Source organism: Podarcis filfolensis (assembly GCF_964270895.1).
Source record: "Podarcis filfolensis genome assembly, chromosome: 9".
NCBI classification, from domain to species: Eukaryota; Metazoa; Chordata; class Lepidosauria; order Squamata; family Lacertidae; genus Podarcis; species Podarcis filfolensis.
In genome coordinates, this window is record NC_139610.1 from 2449590 (window position 1) to 2468150 (window position 18561).

The 18561-nt window shown below is 44.5% G+C and overlaps 1 protein-coding gene across 2 annotated transcripts; it reads left to right on the plus strand.

Moving 5' to 3' along the window:
- Positions 1-727: 727 nt before the first annotated feature.
- On the plus strand, positions 728-13356 carry CHRNA3 (cholinergic receptor nicotinic alpha 3 subunit). 2 transcript variants are annotated; one of them, XM_083572097.1, is made up of 6 exons: positions 728-1038; positions 4745-4884; positions 6058-6102; positions 7564-7673; positions 9898-10912; positions 12057-13356. In XM_083572097.1, the coding sequence occupies exons 1-6, from the start codon at positions 993-995 to the stop codon at positions 12183-12185; spliced, it is 1485 nt and encodes a 494-aa protein (XP_083428223.1). In that variant the 5' UTR covers positions 728-992; the 3' UTR covers positions 12186-13356. The 2 variants fall into 2 exon arrangements, with proteins under 2 accessions (XP_083428223.1, XP_083428224.1); XM_083572098.1 differs by having other exon boundaries at positions 4745-4881.
- The last annotated feature ends 5205 nt before the right edge of the window (positions 13357-18561 follow it).

Here is an 18561-nt window from a genome sequence, read left to right on the forward strand (position 1 = left end):
GCTCTCCTCTTTCACCCTCAATAAAAGGTTCTTTAATTCCTCCTCACTTTCTGCCATCAAGGTTGTGTCATCTGCATATCTGAGGTTGTTGATATTTCTTCCGGCGATCTTAATTCTGGCTAGGGATTCATCCAGCCTAGCCTTTCGCATGATGAATTCTGCATAGTAACAAAATGGGTCCTGCAGCCCATCTAGGAATAACTGTGACTCCTGAGGAGTGTATGGACCATAATTTTAAAGAACATTCAAAGCACTTTCTTCCCCTCAGAATTCTGGGCACTGTAGTTTACCCCTCACAGAGTTCAAATTCGCAGCCATCCTTAACAAACTACAGTGCCCAGAATTCTTTGCAGGAAAAAAAGTGCTTTGAATGTACATTAAATTGAATGTACAAGCACAGAGCCTAGATTCCTCTCTCTCCGTTTCTGTCGCAGTCATTAAGAAAAATCCATAAACATCTAAGAACTGTGTTAGCTAATTCATTAATGGTGCCTGACTACCAGCTCAGCTCCAAAGTGCTGCTTTTAATGATATGCAAACTCAAGTCTTGTCAATATCCGTTCCATGCACAAATTCAATTATCCCATTTTCATTAACTTGGACTTGTCTGAAATAGCTTGGCATGAAATTTGGAGTAAGGTTCCGATCTTCCCTGCATGGCCAAGTGCAAAAGCTCTTAACTATGGTTATCAGGTTATCAGCTTTGCTTATGCATGAGCACATCAGCGGATGAGGAGGTTTTCATGCTTGCTGTAGCTGCACCTATTTGACTTGACAATTCCCCTATCTTGGTGCGGGCAGCCAGGAAAGGGGCAGGGCTGTGGTTATAGAGCGAGCTTCCAAGCACAGAATGGTAGGTTCAGGGCCCTGCTGGCAACCCACGGCTCCTGGCTGCATCTGTCAGAATCCAGGCTGTCTTGTTTTGCAAGGAGTCTGTGCAAAGCTGCCCAGCTGCTTCTGTCTCCGGCAGGCTCTGTTGCCGAGTGGAGAGGATGCTGGAGCTGCTCCTGCCAGTGGCTCTTTTCCCTTTCCTTAAAGGTGAGTGACTGTGGACGGCTAGGGGAGAGGATTGCGGGTGGGGTAATTGCAAAGGGTAGAATACACTTATTGGATTTCAATAGAACCTGAAGTTGGGTTTGGGAATCCGTAATGTAAGATTCTTTTTCATTCTGGAGGGTTGTGCAGCTGGATTATTCTTTTTTTATCTCTCCTTTGAAAAAGCAAAATGGTTGATTGGGAAGGCCATACATTTCTCCTAATTTCCCAGGGGAATGTGTTGTGTGTGCTTCAGTTTGACAATGTGGTAAAGGCCAGAAAGGGTGACATCCTCACCCTGCAGAATATATGGGAGAGAAGTGACCTAACCTCTGACAAACTCATCCTTTAAGCTTGTTTTGGTAGCAGGGAGGGTGGGGTCATCTTTAGCAGAGAGGTGGGTGCTGGAAAGAGGGAAAACTCAAGAGGAGAACAAGCCAACTAGGAGAGGCAGGAGGCGAGAGAACAAAAGAAGCTGGATGAAAACTTCCTATTTATGCCAAGGAAATCATACATGAAAATAAGGGCTGGGGTTTTTTTAATAAAAAATCTAAAATGCTAATGTTCCAGGTTGTCTCACTTAAGAGGTTATCTCTGAAGGACTTAAAGTTATATATAAATTAACTCAGAATTAGTAATTTCCTTCTTTTTGTAAGGAAATATCACTTTCCCAAGCAAACCAATGAAATATTTTAAAGCTTGTACAGCCTGGACGTTTGGAGCACTGAATGTTACATGTCTGCAATATGTAAAATGTACCTGAGGATAAAAATCCATGCTGTTTTTATTGACCAGTTGGGAACATGTCTGTTTTCCTGTCTCCTGGAATAAATACAAGGAGTGAAACTTCTCTCCAAACAAATGTAGTATGAGCTTTCAAATTTCTGTTCTGCTGTTGAGTAGCTGTTGATTGAGGGGATATGTGGCAGGTTTTCACAAAGGCAAGATTTTGAAGCAAAACATTAGATGTGCAAAAATAGATGGCTTTCAAAGCAGAGGTTATTGGCAACCCACCCATTCCTAGGATGGCCTGTTAAATCTACAGGTCTGTCCAACCATAAATAAATTGTGCTTTGTTACTTGGTTGACTGAACATAGAATCACAACCAAATTGCACGTGCTCAGAGGAGCACAACCACCTTTGCAAATGGGAGTCCAGAGTCTGCATTGCATTTTGAGCAGCCCCTAAATTGTGTCGGTTTGAAGAGAGAGCCAAACGAAGCGTGCCCCTCTTTTTCTCTAATCCAAGATGGTAGCAAACATTGTTGTACCACTGTAAGTCTGCTTTGATCTACCGTCTTTGCGCAGCAGATTATGTTCCTTTGCATTTCTGCTCATGTTTCAAATTTGGGGAATTTGTTTTAAGAGGTTCTGTTGCCATTTCTATCAGCAGTGCACCCTTGGCTAGAAACGTTTCAAAATATTTTTAACAAATCATAGCGAGCAATACGAAATGGTTAGAACACATTGCAGAAATTTTAACAGTGGTGTGAAGATAATGCAAAATCCATGACCTCCCCCCCTCCATGCACTTTGGAACAGCAGTTCATGGGGCAAAGGGGCTGTTGCAGAGGAAAACCAGCCACATCCCTGTGCTCAGAAGCAATCTGTGCATGCTCAGGCACGGCCCCCCGGCCACAAAACAGTGTTGATCAGTTCTACCATCAGAACATGATTTACACATGCCACGAGCATTTTGATCAATCTTTTGTTTTAGCCTTAATAGAAAATATTCAGTATAGAGCGTTTGAACTCCGGGGGGGGGGCAAGTATATATATATTTCTTTTGAGGGGGTGATGCTGCAGATATTTCTTTAGCTTCCTCCATGAATTGCTTTCATTTATGACTGTAAACCCCAGGATACTAACATGATCTTAGCTCACTCACACTTTTTTTTTGTAGGAAGGAGTCTCCTCTACTAAAATAAATAAGCCAGTGCCCATATGCACAGGTGCATGGTTTTAACTGCAGAGATTTTAGGAAAAAAATTAAAACAGTAGCAGTAGTTCTGAGTTTTTAAATAGTTAGTGGCTGAGAATATGTATCTAGAATTAATTTTGGTAGTAGAATATCTTCAGTATTGACAAGCAACCACTGTATTTTTATAATCTTAGAATTGTAGTTGGAAGAGACCCTGCAGGAATACGCAGCTGTATTTTGTTCATGCTGTATGAATTAATGCAGTTAGTTGTGGTTAATTATAATGGATTTCTGTGAATTGTGTCAAATGTTAATTCGACATGGCATACTCTAGCATGCTTTAATCACTTTATAAAATACCCCCCCCCCCCAAGAAACATCAACTCTTGGACAAACACGGGCTGTGTCCAATGATTCTCATTACATCCCCACTAAAAGGCACATTTTAGCTTACAGAATGCAATTCAGCAAAGTTCCTTTTGTGAGGTCAGTAGCTGTTGACAATATTCGGAACAAGTAAATCAACAGCACTTTCCATGATTTTAATTTGGCAAGGCAAGGCAAGCTTTAATGTTTCCAAACTCATTGCATCCCCACTGCTGGCTAGATATACGCATTATACTGCTTAAACACACCACATCCAATGCCATTCTTCTGTTACTGCATGGGCACCAAGTAAATTAAATTGGGTATCTCTCCATCTAAATAATAAATCCCAGGCTACTTTCTCTGGTTTGCTGCCTGTCTTCTGTGTCTATGGAGTTTGTTGGTGGAGGAGGAGGCACACTAATAAGGGCAGTTGCAGAAGGGTCATGGCTCGTTATTTAATTTTTCACCGGAAATCATAGAATTGTGGAGTTGGAAGGTGACGCCAAGGGTCATCTAGTCCAACCCCCTGCAATGCAGAAATCCGAGCTAGACAGACACCCAACCTCTGTTTAAAAACCTTCAATGCAAGAGAGCCCAGCACCTTCAGAGGTAGACCGTTCCACCACAGACCATTTCTTCCACAACCAAGCCTTTGGGCTTTCACTATCTGGGACCTTTGAGAAGTGGGTCGGAAGTTTTCAATGTATTTCTTTTTCCCCTTGGTTTTTATATCTATGGAGGTTTCCTGTGTGGTTAGTTGCTTGCAAGTTGCCCTGGGCAAGATACAGAGACTAACAAATTCAATTAATAATGATGGTGATGATGTCAGTTCTGTCCCTTTGTTCTGTCCCCTTCTTGGACAGAGGAAGGGACAGGGGTAAAGGAAGCCCTTTGCATGCAGAATGTCCCAGCTCCAATCCCCAGCATTTTCAGTTGCAAGGATGCTCTGTCCTGCCACCAAATTCGTTTCTGGAAGCTGCAGGAGAGTGAGGGCTCTTGCACCTGAATTCTGCTTGGAACCTGGTTGGCCACCATGAGGACAGGCTGCTGGACTGGACAGGGTCCCATGGCTCTTCACAGGTTCTTATATTCTTAAGGTTCTGTAGTAGATTATGGGAAGGACTCTGCTAGGGTTGCCATATTTCAAAAATTGAAAAGTTTTTAAGCTGTTTTTTTTAGGAAATTTGCCCCAAAATCAACACTTCCAATATGGGCTGCCATATACCTGGGTTTCCCTGGACATTTTTAACCGACTTTTGAAAATTCCGCCCAGATGCCATTTTCGATGGGTGAATCCCAGCTCTGTCCTAGCAATTCCAGACGTATGACAGCCCTACTCTGACCGAGCCAAGAATGTTTCAGAAATCCAGGCAAAAATGTTGTGAGGTTTGTATGTGCTCCAACCCTGCCCTCTTTTAGGTTGCCATTGTTTCGAAGCTGAACACCGACTCTACAATGAGCTATTTGCCAATTACAACAACATCATCAGGCCTGTGGAGAATGTGTCTGACCCGGTCATGATTTCGTTCGAGGTGTCCCTATCGCAACTCGTAAAGGTGGTGAGTAGACTGTGAGAGAAGCCTTGACGCCTTCCGGTTGTTTTCAGACTTTTACAGCTGACGGGCAGACTGGGAGGCAGTGTGGTATAGTGGTTAGAGTCCTGGAACCTGGAAGACCCAGGTCCAAATCCCCATCTTGGCCATGAAGCTCACCAGGTGACTTGGGCCAGTCACCGTATCTCAGTCTCGCCTACTTCACAGGGACGTTGTGGGGTGAAATGGGAAGAGGCAGTAACAAATTAAATAAATAAACCACCCAGAGGGCGCTGGGTTGGCAAAAGCTGGACCAGAGACTGTTACTTTTTGTCCCAGTTCAGTTGCTGAAATAATCCGTTTGTGTCACGTTGCCACTCAACTCTGGAAGTCAAAAATTCTGGTGAATGGATGGGATGTGAACTGCAAAATGGGTTCAGGAGAGAGCCCAGCCTCTTTCCACTGGCCCAGCGTTCTTTTTTTTTTGGGGGGGGGTAGTACAGAAGCTGTGAACAGGGGCAGGAGGGGGGAGACTTGGCTGGGGTTCTACTCAGATCATATGATATAACCTATTTTGAAACAACTGCACTGGATGCCAGTTCATTTTCGAGCCCTTTTCAGGGTACTCACTCTGGTGCTCAAAGCCCTAAACAACTCAGGCCCCAAATACCTGAAAGCCTCTTCCTTCCCTTTAAACCCTCAGGTACTGGGATCAGCAGAGGGGGCCCTCCTGGTAGCTCCTTCCCCCTCAGGGTTATTTTGGGGAGTGGAGGGTCTTCTCCGTGGTGGCCCCTAAGCTGTGTATGCCCCACAGAGGGTTGCCTGGTGCCTTCCCTTGCTTTTGACACTTGAGGTCTGTGTTTTTAGGATCCACCTTATTTTTATGGCTGTAAGGTTTTTTTTTAAAAAAAAATGTTTTTAATGTTGTGTTTTAATGTTTCAACCTGCCTTGGAGTGAAGAGTGGATTATTATTAATAATAGTCATAGTAAAAACTGACCTGAAAGTGAAGGAACCCATCTGTGCCATTTCCCCCCGGGTTGCAGAGCAACCCTCCAGCCAGCTCAAGAAAAACGGCTGAGCCCCTCTCCATCCCCAGAGACTTCCAGGCGGACGACAAAACCAAAGCATTGTTGAATTACACCGGGAATGTAACTTGGATGAGGGGTTTCAAACCCAGCTATGACTTTTCTTTTCCCAGGACGAAGTGAACCAGATTATGGAGACTAATTTATGGCTGAGACATGTAAGTAACACGCCCCCCCAAAAAAAACCCCCGCCCCTACCACAGAAGGCACGTTTTAGGATTTTTGTAAAAAAACCAACCAAAAAGCATTGGAAGTCTTTTCAGTTATATATGTAGATTGCACACATTTAAAGCACATAGCTTCCCCCAAAGCAACCTGGGAACTGTAGTGTTAAGGGTGCTGAAAATTGTAGCTTAGTGTCCTATATTGGGGGGATAGCTGGGGAAGGGGAAGAGATATGAAGTGCAGTACATGCAGACATACATGATGATGATACACCTGTGTGTTCAAGGAACCCATTGAAGAAGGAAACCCCGAAAGCTACAGCCCGAGTCAGAAACAGGAAACATCTTTTATGCTCTTCTGCCACCTAGTGGTTGTCTGTCTTGTTGGCATTAAATAAATCATAACAGCATCCTGGAGAATGAAGAAATCCCACAGAAACGGTGTGAGGAATTCAGAGATCTCATTGGGTGCCCTCCCCTTTGAGAAAACAGAAAATGGAGAGCAAATCCTAAACTATAGGACCCCCCCATTTTATAACATCATCTAGGGGTGCCATACTTCAAAAAGTGAAAATCCAGACACAAGACATTGAGTCCCCCCCCCCCCGATCTACTTTTAAGGAAATTTGCCAAAATCTACACTTCTGACATGGGTTGCATCCAGGTTTTCCCAGACATTTAAGCGATTTCCGTTTCTGGCACTGTCCAGGAAATTCCAGACATATGGCAACCCTACATTATGAGGCAGATTTAGCCAGCCACTGAAAAATGTGGGGCTTTTGATCGCTCAAGGTGACCCATCATTCCTTGCATTTCTGATGTTTACCCTGCGAATGCTTTTCTTAGGCAGCCAAAAGAGCATCACCCTTGCAGAAGGGGAAATTAAGAGGGGAATGAGGCGGGGGGGGGCGTGTTGTGAGGTTTGCAGATGTACAAAAAGACATTCCCACGGCTTATCAGGGATGGAATGTTGGGTGTGTTTGTGCAGAAGGAAGAGAAAGCTCACATCCACACGACATTTAAAGAACATGGCTTCCCCCCAAAGCATCCTGAGAACTGTAGTTTGATAAGGGTGTTGGGAATCATAGCTCTGCAAGGGATAAACTATGGTTCCCAGCATCATAGATAGATAGATATAGATGATAGATAGATAGATAGATAGATAGATAGATAGATAGATAGATAGATAGATGATAGATAGATAGATGATAGATAGATGATAGATAGATAGATGGATGAGCACTTTGGGTCTAATTTTAGTGTTGTTTTTACATTTGATTTTCACATTTCTTTTTTTTCCTTCTGGTTTTATTCTGTAAGTTGTATTGAGACACATAAACACCCTAAATGAATGAATGAATAAAATGAATGAACGAATGAATGAATAAGCTATAATAGGAAGTTGTGGGAAAATTCTAAAATACCGCTTGATTTCTCTTCTTCTTCATTGATTAGATGTGGAACGATTACAAACTGAAATGGAATCCAGAGAAGTATGGAGGTGTTCAGTTTATTCGAGTGCCATCGCAGAAAATCTGGAAGCCAGATATTGTGCTATATAACAAGTAAGATTATACAGTCTGGTCTATTCTTAAAAGATTACTTTATGTTTTAGCATCTTTCCCTTTCCAAAGGTGTGGTAAAATCCATGGTATGGAAGCTGTGTCCCACCAGCATGGCCACTGGGTGGATGAAGTTGTAGTCCATCATCATCTAGAGCAGGCATAGGCAAACTCCGGCCCTCCAGATATTTTTTGAGACTACAATTCCCATCATCCCTGACTACTGGTCCTGTTAGCTAGGATCATGGGAGTTGTAGTTCCAAAACATCTGAAGGGCCAGAGTTTGCCGATGCTTGATCTAGAGAACCACAGATTCCCAGTCTCTGGTTTACACTGAACATCTAGCACTGGTTTAGACAGAGTAACATCATTGGTCTCTTGCCCAGCCCAGTACTCTGACTAGGAGTGGCTCGTTACCCAAGACCCACATAACCAGAGACCCAAGAGCATCCACAAGGAAAACACGGGTTCTTACACAGCACTCTCCTTGTTAAATGCCCATTTGGAAAGGAAGGAATCCCCATATAACCTGCTCATGCTATTTCTCAAAAGACTAAATGCATCCTTAAACATAGAACCATAGAGTTGGAAGGGACCCCAAGAGTCATTTAGTCCAACCGCTTGCAATACAGGAATCTCAACTAAAGCATCCAGGACAGATGGCCATGTGACCTCTGCTTATACACCTCCAAGGAAGGAGAGTCCACCACCTTCCAAGGGAATTTGCTCCGCTGTGGAACAGCCCTCAACCTCCCAAAGTTCTTCCTAATGTTTAGTTGGACTCTCTTGTCAGTTGAATCAATTGGTTTGGGTCCGAACCTCCAGAGCAGCAGAAATCAAGCTTGCTCCCTCTTCTGTGCAACAGCCTTTTAGATGTTTGAAGATGGCTATCATATCCCTCTCATTCTCATCCTCTCCAGGCTAAACGTTCCCAACTCTCTCAACCATTCCTCATCAGGCAAGGTTTCCAGACCAAGCCTTGGTATCACCTTTTCTCCTTCATGAAGTAATTTTGTGCACCACCACCCCTTTTGCAATTTCTTGCCATTTCACAAATCTCAGGGATCATCAGACTTTCCAGGGACCATAGCGCAGGATATCTGACTCAACTAAGTCACAATCACACAAGGGCCACTAGAAGGGCTTCACTACAAGCTGCTTGCAAAAGTCAAAATCAGAAGCGGCAAAGTGATCATCTGAATCCACTCCCTTGCTAGCTTCTTCTTCTTATACTGGACAAATCCAACCCACATCAGACTTTCTTGTCTCAGTAGTGTGTCTGTGTTATGGACTGGCACAACCAACTCCAGCATTGCAGGGGGCTTGACTGCATGACTATTGGGATCCCTTCCAACTCTAGGATTCCTGTAGATGAATCTCAATGCCCCCCTTTCCCTTCCATTGTTTCTCTAACATGGTGTCTTCTACTGAACTGAAGAAATGAAATGTGTAATGAACTTGGAACAGAGTATGGCAGAGGTAGCATTACATTTCTAATCTGGTAGCTTCCAATAACAGTAAAGAACAATACAGTTGACACTCAGGTTGCGAACGTGATCCATGCAGGATGCACGTTTGCAACCCAGTGGTGCGTCTGCACACGTGCGGGTTGCGATTCTGAAAAAATGCAACCTGAAGCATCTGTAACCCAGGGTATGACTGTAATTGCTACATTGGGGCACTAATTGAATTCCATCAATATAAATTAGGAGGCATCAAGAAAGAAGCTGTGCGTACCCCGTGCAGAACAGCCATCCCTCCAGGGCAGCGTTTCCCAAACATCTGATAGATATGATGCTAATTATGTTCAAGCGATTCACTGTATTGTGTTTTTAAAAGGTAAATTGCTGCAGGATCAAGGATGCTGCCTGAGGGAGGCGACCTTTGGCCCCCTGCTTCAGTTCCAACAAGAGTCTGACGACACTGCATGCAACGGGAGGAACACAGTTCCAGAGGGTGGGGGATAAATGCAATGCAGTTTAATAATTTCTGAAACAATGTGAGAGCTGAAACACAGCCAACCTTCAGCATTAAAAATTATCCAAATTTTGCAATATAGTTCTTCAGCCAAATGAGAGGTGCAAAAATGCACACGCTAGGGTTAAGTGTGTGTTAAAATGCATTAGTGAATATAACACTCAACAATGCATTATATTAGGGGAAATTGCTTTGCAAATTAGGAAAAATTCACACAACTTTTGGGTCTGTTGTTTCCCCCACTCCCTAGTGCTGTTGGAGACTTCCAGGTGGACGACAAAACCAAAGCACTGTTGAATTATACCGGGAATGTGACTTGGATGCCACCAGCTATTTTTAAGAGCTCATGTAAAATAGACGTGACATACTTTCCATTTGACTACCAGAACTGCACCATGAAGTTTGGCTCCTGGTCCTACGACAAAGCCGAGATTGACTTGGTTCTCGTTGGCTCCACTATGAACCTCAAGGACTATTGGGAGAGCGGAGAGTGGGCCATCATTAAGGCACCAGGCTACAAACATGACATCAAGTACAACTGCTGTGAAGCCGTGTACACAGATATCACCTATTCCCTTTATATCAGGCGGCTGCCCTTATTTTACACCATCAATATGATCATCCCATGCCTCTTGATCTCCTTCTTAACCGTGTTGGTGTTTTATCTGCCTTCCGACTGTGGTGAGAAAGTGACGCTGTGCATCTCGGTCCTTTTGTCCTTGACTGTTTTCCTACTGGTGATAACAGAGACCATTCCTTCAACCTCTCTAGTGATTCCACTGATTGGGGAGTACCTCCTCTTCACCATGATATTTGTCACTCTCTCCATAGTCATCACGGTGTTTGTGCTCAATGTACACTACAGGACACCAAGGACGCACACCATGCCTGAGTGGGTGAAAACCATCTTCCTGAACTTTCTCCCCAGGATCATGTTCATGACCAGGCCCACCAGTGAATCAGATGACGGTGGCCAGGACTCAAAGCCGTCTTACAACACGGAGCTCTCTCCCTTGGACTGCTTTGGCGGCACAGAGACCAGGTGCTACAAAGACAGCCTCCCGTGCCAAGAAACGACCTGTGTTTGCTACCAACACCAACATATAAAATATGTCAAGGTGAACAGCAACCTGACCCAGAGCTCCAGTTCTGAATCTGTAGATGCTCTGCTTTCATCTTTGGTAGTATCGCCAGAAATGAGAGATGCGATCGAGAGCATTAAATACATTGCAGAAAATATGAGAATGCAAAATGAAGCCAAGGAGGTATGGGCAAACTTTATTAATTATTCAAGCTACATGCACCACACTTTAAATTGGGGCTAGGGAACCTTTGACCCTCCATATCAGCCTTTCTCAACCTTGGGTCCTCAGATGTTGTTGGACTACAACTGCCATCATCCCTAGCTGGCAGGACCAGTGGTCAGGGATGATGGGAGTCATAGTCCATTAGCATCTGTCAGGTGAAAGGTTCCCAAGTCATGGTGCAGAGCAGGGCAATAAACCTGTGTACCCAGGGAACAAAACATCAGACTGCAGGGGTGAGGAACCACAGGAAGCTATCTTGTCCCAGGTCAAACTATTTGTTCACCTAGCCCAGTACTATTTCCTCCGTCCTCACCATTTCAGATTCTGGGCTACCTTATCACTTGCAACTCAGTCCACCACATACATGGAGTTCACTGTCACAAGATGTACTGACTTGGATGACACAGTACTTACTACTTACTTATTGTTGTAGTAATACTACTTACTGTGTATTACGTACAGTAAGAACATAGGAAGAGCTTGCTGGATCAAGCCCATCTAGTCCACTATCCTGTTCTCACAGTGGCTGACCAGACGCTTCTGGAAACCCTCCTGAGGTTTCCAGCAACTGGGATCCAGAAGAGGCAGAGCACAGCCATCCTGGCTAAAGCCATCCATAGCCCTCTCCCCCACGAATTTGTCCAATCTTCCTTTAAAGCCTTCACTGCCTCTTGTGGGAGCAGAAGTTCATAGCTGAACTTCTTCTCTGTCCTGAATCTTCCAAGATTCAGCTTTCTTAGATGTCAGGTCCGAGTGTTGTGAGGGAGAGAACATTTCCTGCCCCCTTCCTCCATCTCACACATACTTGAAACACTTCTATCATGTTGCCTCTTGCTCAGCTTTTCCTCCAAGTCCCACACACTGCCTTTTCCCATAAGGCGGCTGCTCCATCCTCTTGATGCTTTTGGCTGCTCTTTTCTGAACATTTTCAGGCTGATGGTTCTGGTGAGGAAACACTGCAATACCAGTCCAGCCACGGAGCAAATTCACATGGTGGATTTTGTTATATCAAATCACAAACACTGTATGGAACTTTCATACTACCACAATAGGTTTATAAAAGTTGTACCTGAATTGATAAAAAAATATTTTTATTTTCCAGACTCAAGATGACTGGAAATACGTCGCCATGGTCATTGATCGCATTTTCCTGTGGGTATTTATTCTTGTGTGCATTCTGGGGACAGCAGGACTGTTCTTGCAACCGCTAATGGTTGGAGATGAAGTATAGGCGATATTCCCCTGTAAAAAAATCTATTTCCTGTTTGCTGTCCAAACGTCTTACCTGCTCTCTCTTTATGTTAAAGTACTTATTCCTATGTCTTTCAGTAGTGGAGTAAAGATACTTAAACATTAGGCTAGATTCAGCCACCGTCCATTTAAATATAAAAATACTAATGATTTGTGTAACACTGTTATGAAATACTGTATAAGACTGGAAAATTTTAATTTCTAGGAAGACTGCCAGTTTTCTTCTTATATTCACTCCTAGAAGAAAATGAGATCTGAGTGGGTGTCAAGAGCCTCAAAGTAATGCAGTTCTACACAAGTGGGAAAAGTTTGTTCTACTGCCCAAAGCCAACCAAAGATTTTGCAATAGCTTTAACAATGTGGATCCTACTGCCATAACTCTAGCCATATCATTGATGGTGTGTCAAGAGTGAAGTCCTCCTCTCCAAATACACTAGGACACTATGAAATCAATTCCTCAACTCAAAAAGGAAGGATTTCTTCACACACACAGCTAATTTATGGAAGTCCTGGCCATAGGATGTGATACACACATCTATAGGGAAGCCAATAAAAATAGCAAAACACCAGGAAGCTGTCTTTCTTCACTGCGTCTCTCGTGGCAGGAGAAACCAGAACTTGAAGCACAGGACATGAGGTCCTACGAGGCTGAAGTTATTCGCTAACTAAGATATAGACCTCGTGGCTTCTGAGCTCGCCAGCAAATGAGGAAAAGCAAGTATCTTGTTTGTTTCTTTTTAAACCTGCCAAAACTCCTTTCATTTCCCAAGTCAGGCATTCACAACTTCAGGTCATTTGACCATGAATGACACACGACTTAGGCAACCCACTTTCGCTTGGGCCTAGAAACAAGCTCGTTAGCCATTGAAGTGTCAAGGAAAGGAAGTTATTCTCTTCCTTAGAGGGACTCATCAGAAAAGAGGTCCCTATAGATGAGAAACAGAACCAAACCTATGTGCACTTTCAGTCGGACTTGCTTTTCTTACTCCCACACCGTTGAGTTCAGGCATTGCAAAATGGAGAGAGTCATATCAAGCAAACTGAGGACACTCAGAAGAGCTGTTAGCCAATGATAAAATGAGGGTCTTACTATTCAGGGGCAGCACACCTTTGCTGACCAGAACAGGGGGCAGCCATCTCCATGATGCCTTGCCTGGCTGTACAAGATGGAACAAGGCAATTCACCGGTTCTTAGCTGTTGCTGTTTTTACATTCATCTGGCAAATAACTGCAAACAAATCCTGCTATGTAGCATAAGATGTGTGCAAAGAGGGATCATTGTTTAGGCAAGATGGTGGATTAGTCAGCTAGCACCTGAAAGGCTTTTCCATTACCAGACCTAAAACATTGCAGACACAGCAAGACCTCTTCCACATCTCTGTTTGTCTTGCTTTTCCCTGGGAAAACATTTATGCTTTACCGCTGAACTGGGGAAAAAGAAGATACAGTGGTACCTCAGTTTAAGAACAGCCCTGTTTATGAACTATTCGGTTTACGAACTCCGCAAAACCGGAAGTAGTGTCCCGGTTTGCGAACTTTACCTCAGTCTAAGAATGGAAGCCGAACGGTGGAAGGCACTGGCAGCGGGAGGCCTCATTAGGGAAAGCACACCTCGGTTTAAGAACGGTTTCGGTTTAAGAACAGACTTCCGGAACAGATGAAGTTCATAAACCGAGGTACCACTGTAGTTTGGTTTTCCACAAATTTCCATTTGTCCCAATTCAGCAGGAAACAGTGGGGTTTCCCAGGGGAAAGGAGCGGGGCAAATGCAAAACTGCTCAAGCGCATGCTTTCTGGACACGAGACAAGTGGAAGTGTGCACAAGTCCCAAGTATAGTAATGGCTAGTATTAGAGGGAACAGATCTGCAGTTTGCAGGTAGGATTTAGACTATCTGCACAGAGCAGAGAACTGTTGTGATGGATTTTGGCAAAAAGTAGCTATAGATGTCATCCCAACTGCAAACGACATTCTGATCCAAGCCACCTATGGAAATCACCAGTGGAACCAAGACTGGGTATGTGTCCCCTGGCTTGCTTTGGAGCGCCTCTAACAAAATGTAATTCTGTTATATATCTACTGAATAGAGTGCTGTAAAGAGAACAGAAGGAATAGACTCATTGCATGTACATTTTACTTCATATACTATAAAATAAACTTCATTCACCAATAATGAAAATACTCAGGGTCTTTCAAAGCCATTTTTTTGAAATCCCAGATTTTGGCTTTGATGCTGTATGAGCCCCATTTTGTGGGAGTGGCATAGAATGAATGGTGGGGGTGGGCTTTGCCACAGTGGAATACTCACAAGCTTATTTGCTCCCTTAAGGAATATGAGGAATTGCATTCATCAGCACTGAAGAAGCAGTGCAGTCTTTACAAATCCACAATAAAGAGCTTGGACTAAGAAGCTGAACAAAATTAAGAATACAACAGTTATTCTTAATTTCTAACTGGCCTCATAATTTTCAATGATTAAAACCAGGAATTTTGAAAAAAAATAAATCTTGTTTTAAGAATATTAAAAGGAAGATGATTAGGCATGGGTTAGTGACACTGGGACCCGCTGAAGCAAATGAATAAAAATCGTACAATTACTGCAATGTAAACTGATAATCTAGAGAAGCCCAAAAGGCAAAAGGAAAACAACAGGAGCATATCAAATGGGACCTACTATTATAATAATGTAAAATGCCTTGGGACACAGGTGGTCTTTTCATCACTCCTTCCTGCTGAATGCCGTGGCCCAAGAATGGAGAGGAAAATACTGGAGGTATACCGCTGACTGCACAGGTGGTATCGTCAAGAAAGGTTTGGCTTCTTGGACCATGGTCTCCATTTCCTTGAGGAAGGACTTGTGGCAAGAGTTGGGCTGCACCTCACAGTGGTTGGCAGGAATGTGTCTCACAAACCTGATCAGGGAGACCATACAGGCGCCCCCCAGTTACGCACAATCAACTCGTGCACAATTGCGCATGTATGGCACCAGGAAATAAGTAAGTACTGTATTTTTTGCCCTATAGGGCGCACCGGCCCGTAGGGCGCACCTAGTTTTTATTTGGGGGGGGGGATAAAGGGGAAAAAATTATTCCCCCCCCCAGGCGCGGGGCTGGGGTGGGGGAAACCTGAGCTTCCCCCGACCCCAGCCCCCAGAACAGGCTGCCAGATATCTGCCCGAAGCCCGGGGCACACTGCTCAGCCCGCCCCAGGCTTCGGGATGCAGGCTGCTATCCGCAAGCCTAGGGAGCCCGGCGGGAAGTCGCGCCGGGCTCCCAAGGCTTGCGGAGAGCTGCCCGAAGCCCGGGGTGTACTCCACTGCGCTCCCCAGGTTTCGGGCTGCAGGCTGCTGTCCGCAAGCCTTGGGAGCCCGATGGGAACTCCCACGGGCTCCCAAGGCTTGCGGATAGCTTCCTGAAGCCTGGAGAGCGAGAGGGATCAGTGCGCACCGACCCCTCTCACTCTCCAGGCTTCAGTGAAAGCCTGCATTCGCCCCATAGGACACACACACATTTCCCCTTCATTTTTGGAGGGGGAAAAGTGCGTCCTAAAGGGCGAAAAATACGGTAATTTGATTCAAACCCAGAAATGGTGGGAATGAGCTGGCGAATCCTCATGACTCTCAAAGAGACACTCCCTGGAGCCCGAAGAGGACATCAGTGAGGGAGGAGGAAGCCCCAAAGAGACAGGAGGCACAGCAGGGCTTTGTTTATGCTGCTCAGCCTCCCCGCCTAACAGCTGATGTGTGGGGTAGCACAGCAGCAGCAGCCTCTTTCTCTCCAGTCCTCCAGCCTCCTACCAGCCCGAGAGCTTCAATTCTAGTTGTGAATATGTTTGGATACAGTGTTTTTGAAATGGATTGGAGATAGAGCGGCAGAGAGGGCATTTAAAGGGTGCTCCCCACTTGAGTGATTTTTGTTTATGTGCACGGGGGCCAGGAACACCCCTGCGTAAGGGGGACGGACGACGCCTGTATTACAGATTACGGGGGTATACCTGGTACTGGGGATAATGGCATCACTGATGCACAGGAAACTTGGTGATGCTCCAGGAACCTGCTAAGGGGCAGGAAACTACAAGATGGAAGCAGCTGGAGGGAATGACTCATGGTTTCAGTTGACTCTATATTAATGAACAGAGTATGGGAAACAAGACAAATCTGAGTTCTTAATGAAGGATGGCAAATATGACCTAATAGGCTTTACTGAAACCTGGTGGGGTGAGATTCATGACTGGAATGTAGAAATTGAGGGATATAACCTGTTCAAAAGGAATAGACCAAACAGGAAGGGAGGAGTAGCATTATATGTAAAGGATGTGTGCACTTGTGAAGAAATTCATGCCCTGGGGCATGAAAGGCAGATTGAGAGGATATGGGTAAAAATCACAGGAGAGAGACACTACAGTGATGTTACTGTGGATGTCTGTGACAGAACTCTAAGCCGGACTGAAGACTTGGGTGCCTTCTGGGACAGATTACCAAACATTCAAAATGAGAGATAGAGTTGTCAACTTCCCCAATATCTGTTGAAACTCAAACTCTGCCCAGAATGTAAGATCCCACAAATTCCTCCATTGCCTCATTGACAATTTCATTTCTCAGAAGGTGGAAAAAGCAACAAGGGGATCATCTATCTTGGACATTGTCCTCACCAACAGGGAGGAACTGATTGAAGAAATGGAAGTACTGGGAATCTTGGAAGGAAGTGATCATGTCCTCTTGGGTTTCATGATACAGAGGCAGGGAAAGCTGAGTGTAGTCAGACATGTACTCTAGACTTTAAGAAGGTCCATTTCAAAAAGCTTAAGGAGATACTGAGTGAGATTCCCATGGTCAGAAATACTCAAGGAGAAGGGTGTCCAAGATGTATGGGAGTTTCTTAAAGGTGAAATACTGAAGGCCAAAAGGCAGACAATTCCAACAAGAAAGAAAAGTGGGATGCATCTAAAGAAACCAGTGTGGCTCAGCTTACAGATGAGATGAGAAGGGGAAGTATAAGAAATGGAAGAAAGGGGAAATTGTGAAGGAAGATCTTGCAGGGAGAAGGTCAGGTGGACGAAAGCTTAGAACAGGCACCCCCAAACTCAGTCCTCCAGATGTTTTGGGACTACAATTCCCATCATCCCTGACCACTGGTCCTGTTAGCTAGGGATGATGGGAGTTGTAGCCCCAAAACATCTGCAGGGCCAAGTTTGGGGGTGCCTGGCTTAGAATGAGCTCAGGCTTGCAAGTTAAAAATAATTTTGAAAGGTTTCTTCGGCTACGTTCAAAGCAAGAGGAACAAGCAAGCGGTAGGCCCTCTGCATGGAGAAGATGGATAAATGCTACTGGGTCATAGAGAGAAGGTGGGACTGCTCAATATCCACTTTGTCTCTGTCTTCACCCAAAAGGAAATCAGTGCCCAACCTGTTGATAACAGAATGAACAATATGAAAGCTGGGTGCAGCTTTGAACTTCCTGACTCAAAGAGGTGAGCATTAAATGAAAAGAAGTATGAAATGGTAAAATAGGTAAAAGATAAAGGACCCCTGGACAGTTACGTCCAGTCAAAGGTGACAATGGGGTGTGGTGCTCATCTCGCTTCAGGCAGAGGGAGCTGGTGTCATGTGGCCAGCATGATTAAACTGCTTTTGGTGCAATGGGACACCGTGACTGAAGCCAGAGCACATGGAAATGCTGTTTATCTTCCCACCACAGCAGTACCTATTTATCTACTTGCACTGGTATGCTTTTGAACCGCTAGGTTGGCAGAAGCTGGGACAGAGCAATGGGAGCTCACCTGTTGTGTGGATTCAAACCGCTGACCTTCCGATTAGCAAGCCCAAGAGGCTCAGTGGTTTAGACCACAGCACCACCTGTGTCCCTCTGCATCATGAAATGACATCCCTGCTAAGAACAAATAATATCAACTGTTTACATAAAAAGCAAACAAATTATTATGAGAGAAGCAAAGGGTGACAAAGGAATGAGAGTGTATAAAAGCATACGCTGTGTAGGGTTCTTAATAAATTAAGAATGCTTAATTAACCCTTCATTGCATAGTAAAAATGCATTATACAACAGAGATTTAAAGTCAGATATAAACATGTTTCAGATGTTACTAAAGGACCCGTGGCCGTTAAGTCCAGTCGCAAACGACTCTGGGGTTGCGACGCTCATCTCACTTTACTGGCCGAGGGAGCCGGCGTTTGTCCACAGACAGTTTTTCCAGGTCACGTGGCCAGCATGACTAAGCTGCTTCTGGCGAAACCAGAGCAGTGCACAGAAACACCGTTTACCTTCACACCAGAGCGCTACCTATTATCTACTTGCACTTTGACGTGCTTTCGAACTGCTAGGTTGGCAGGAGCAGGGACTAA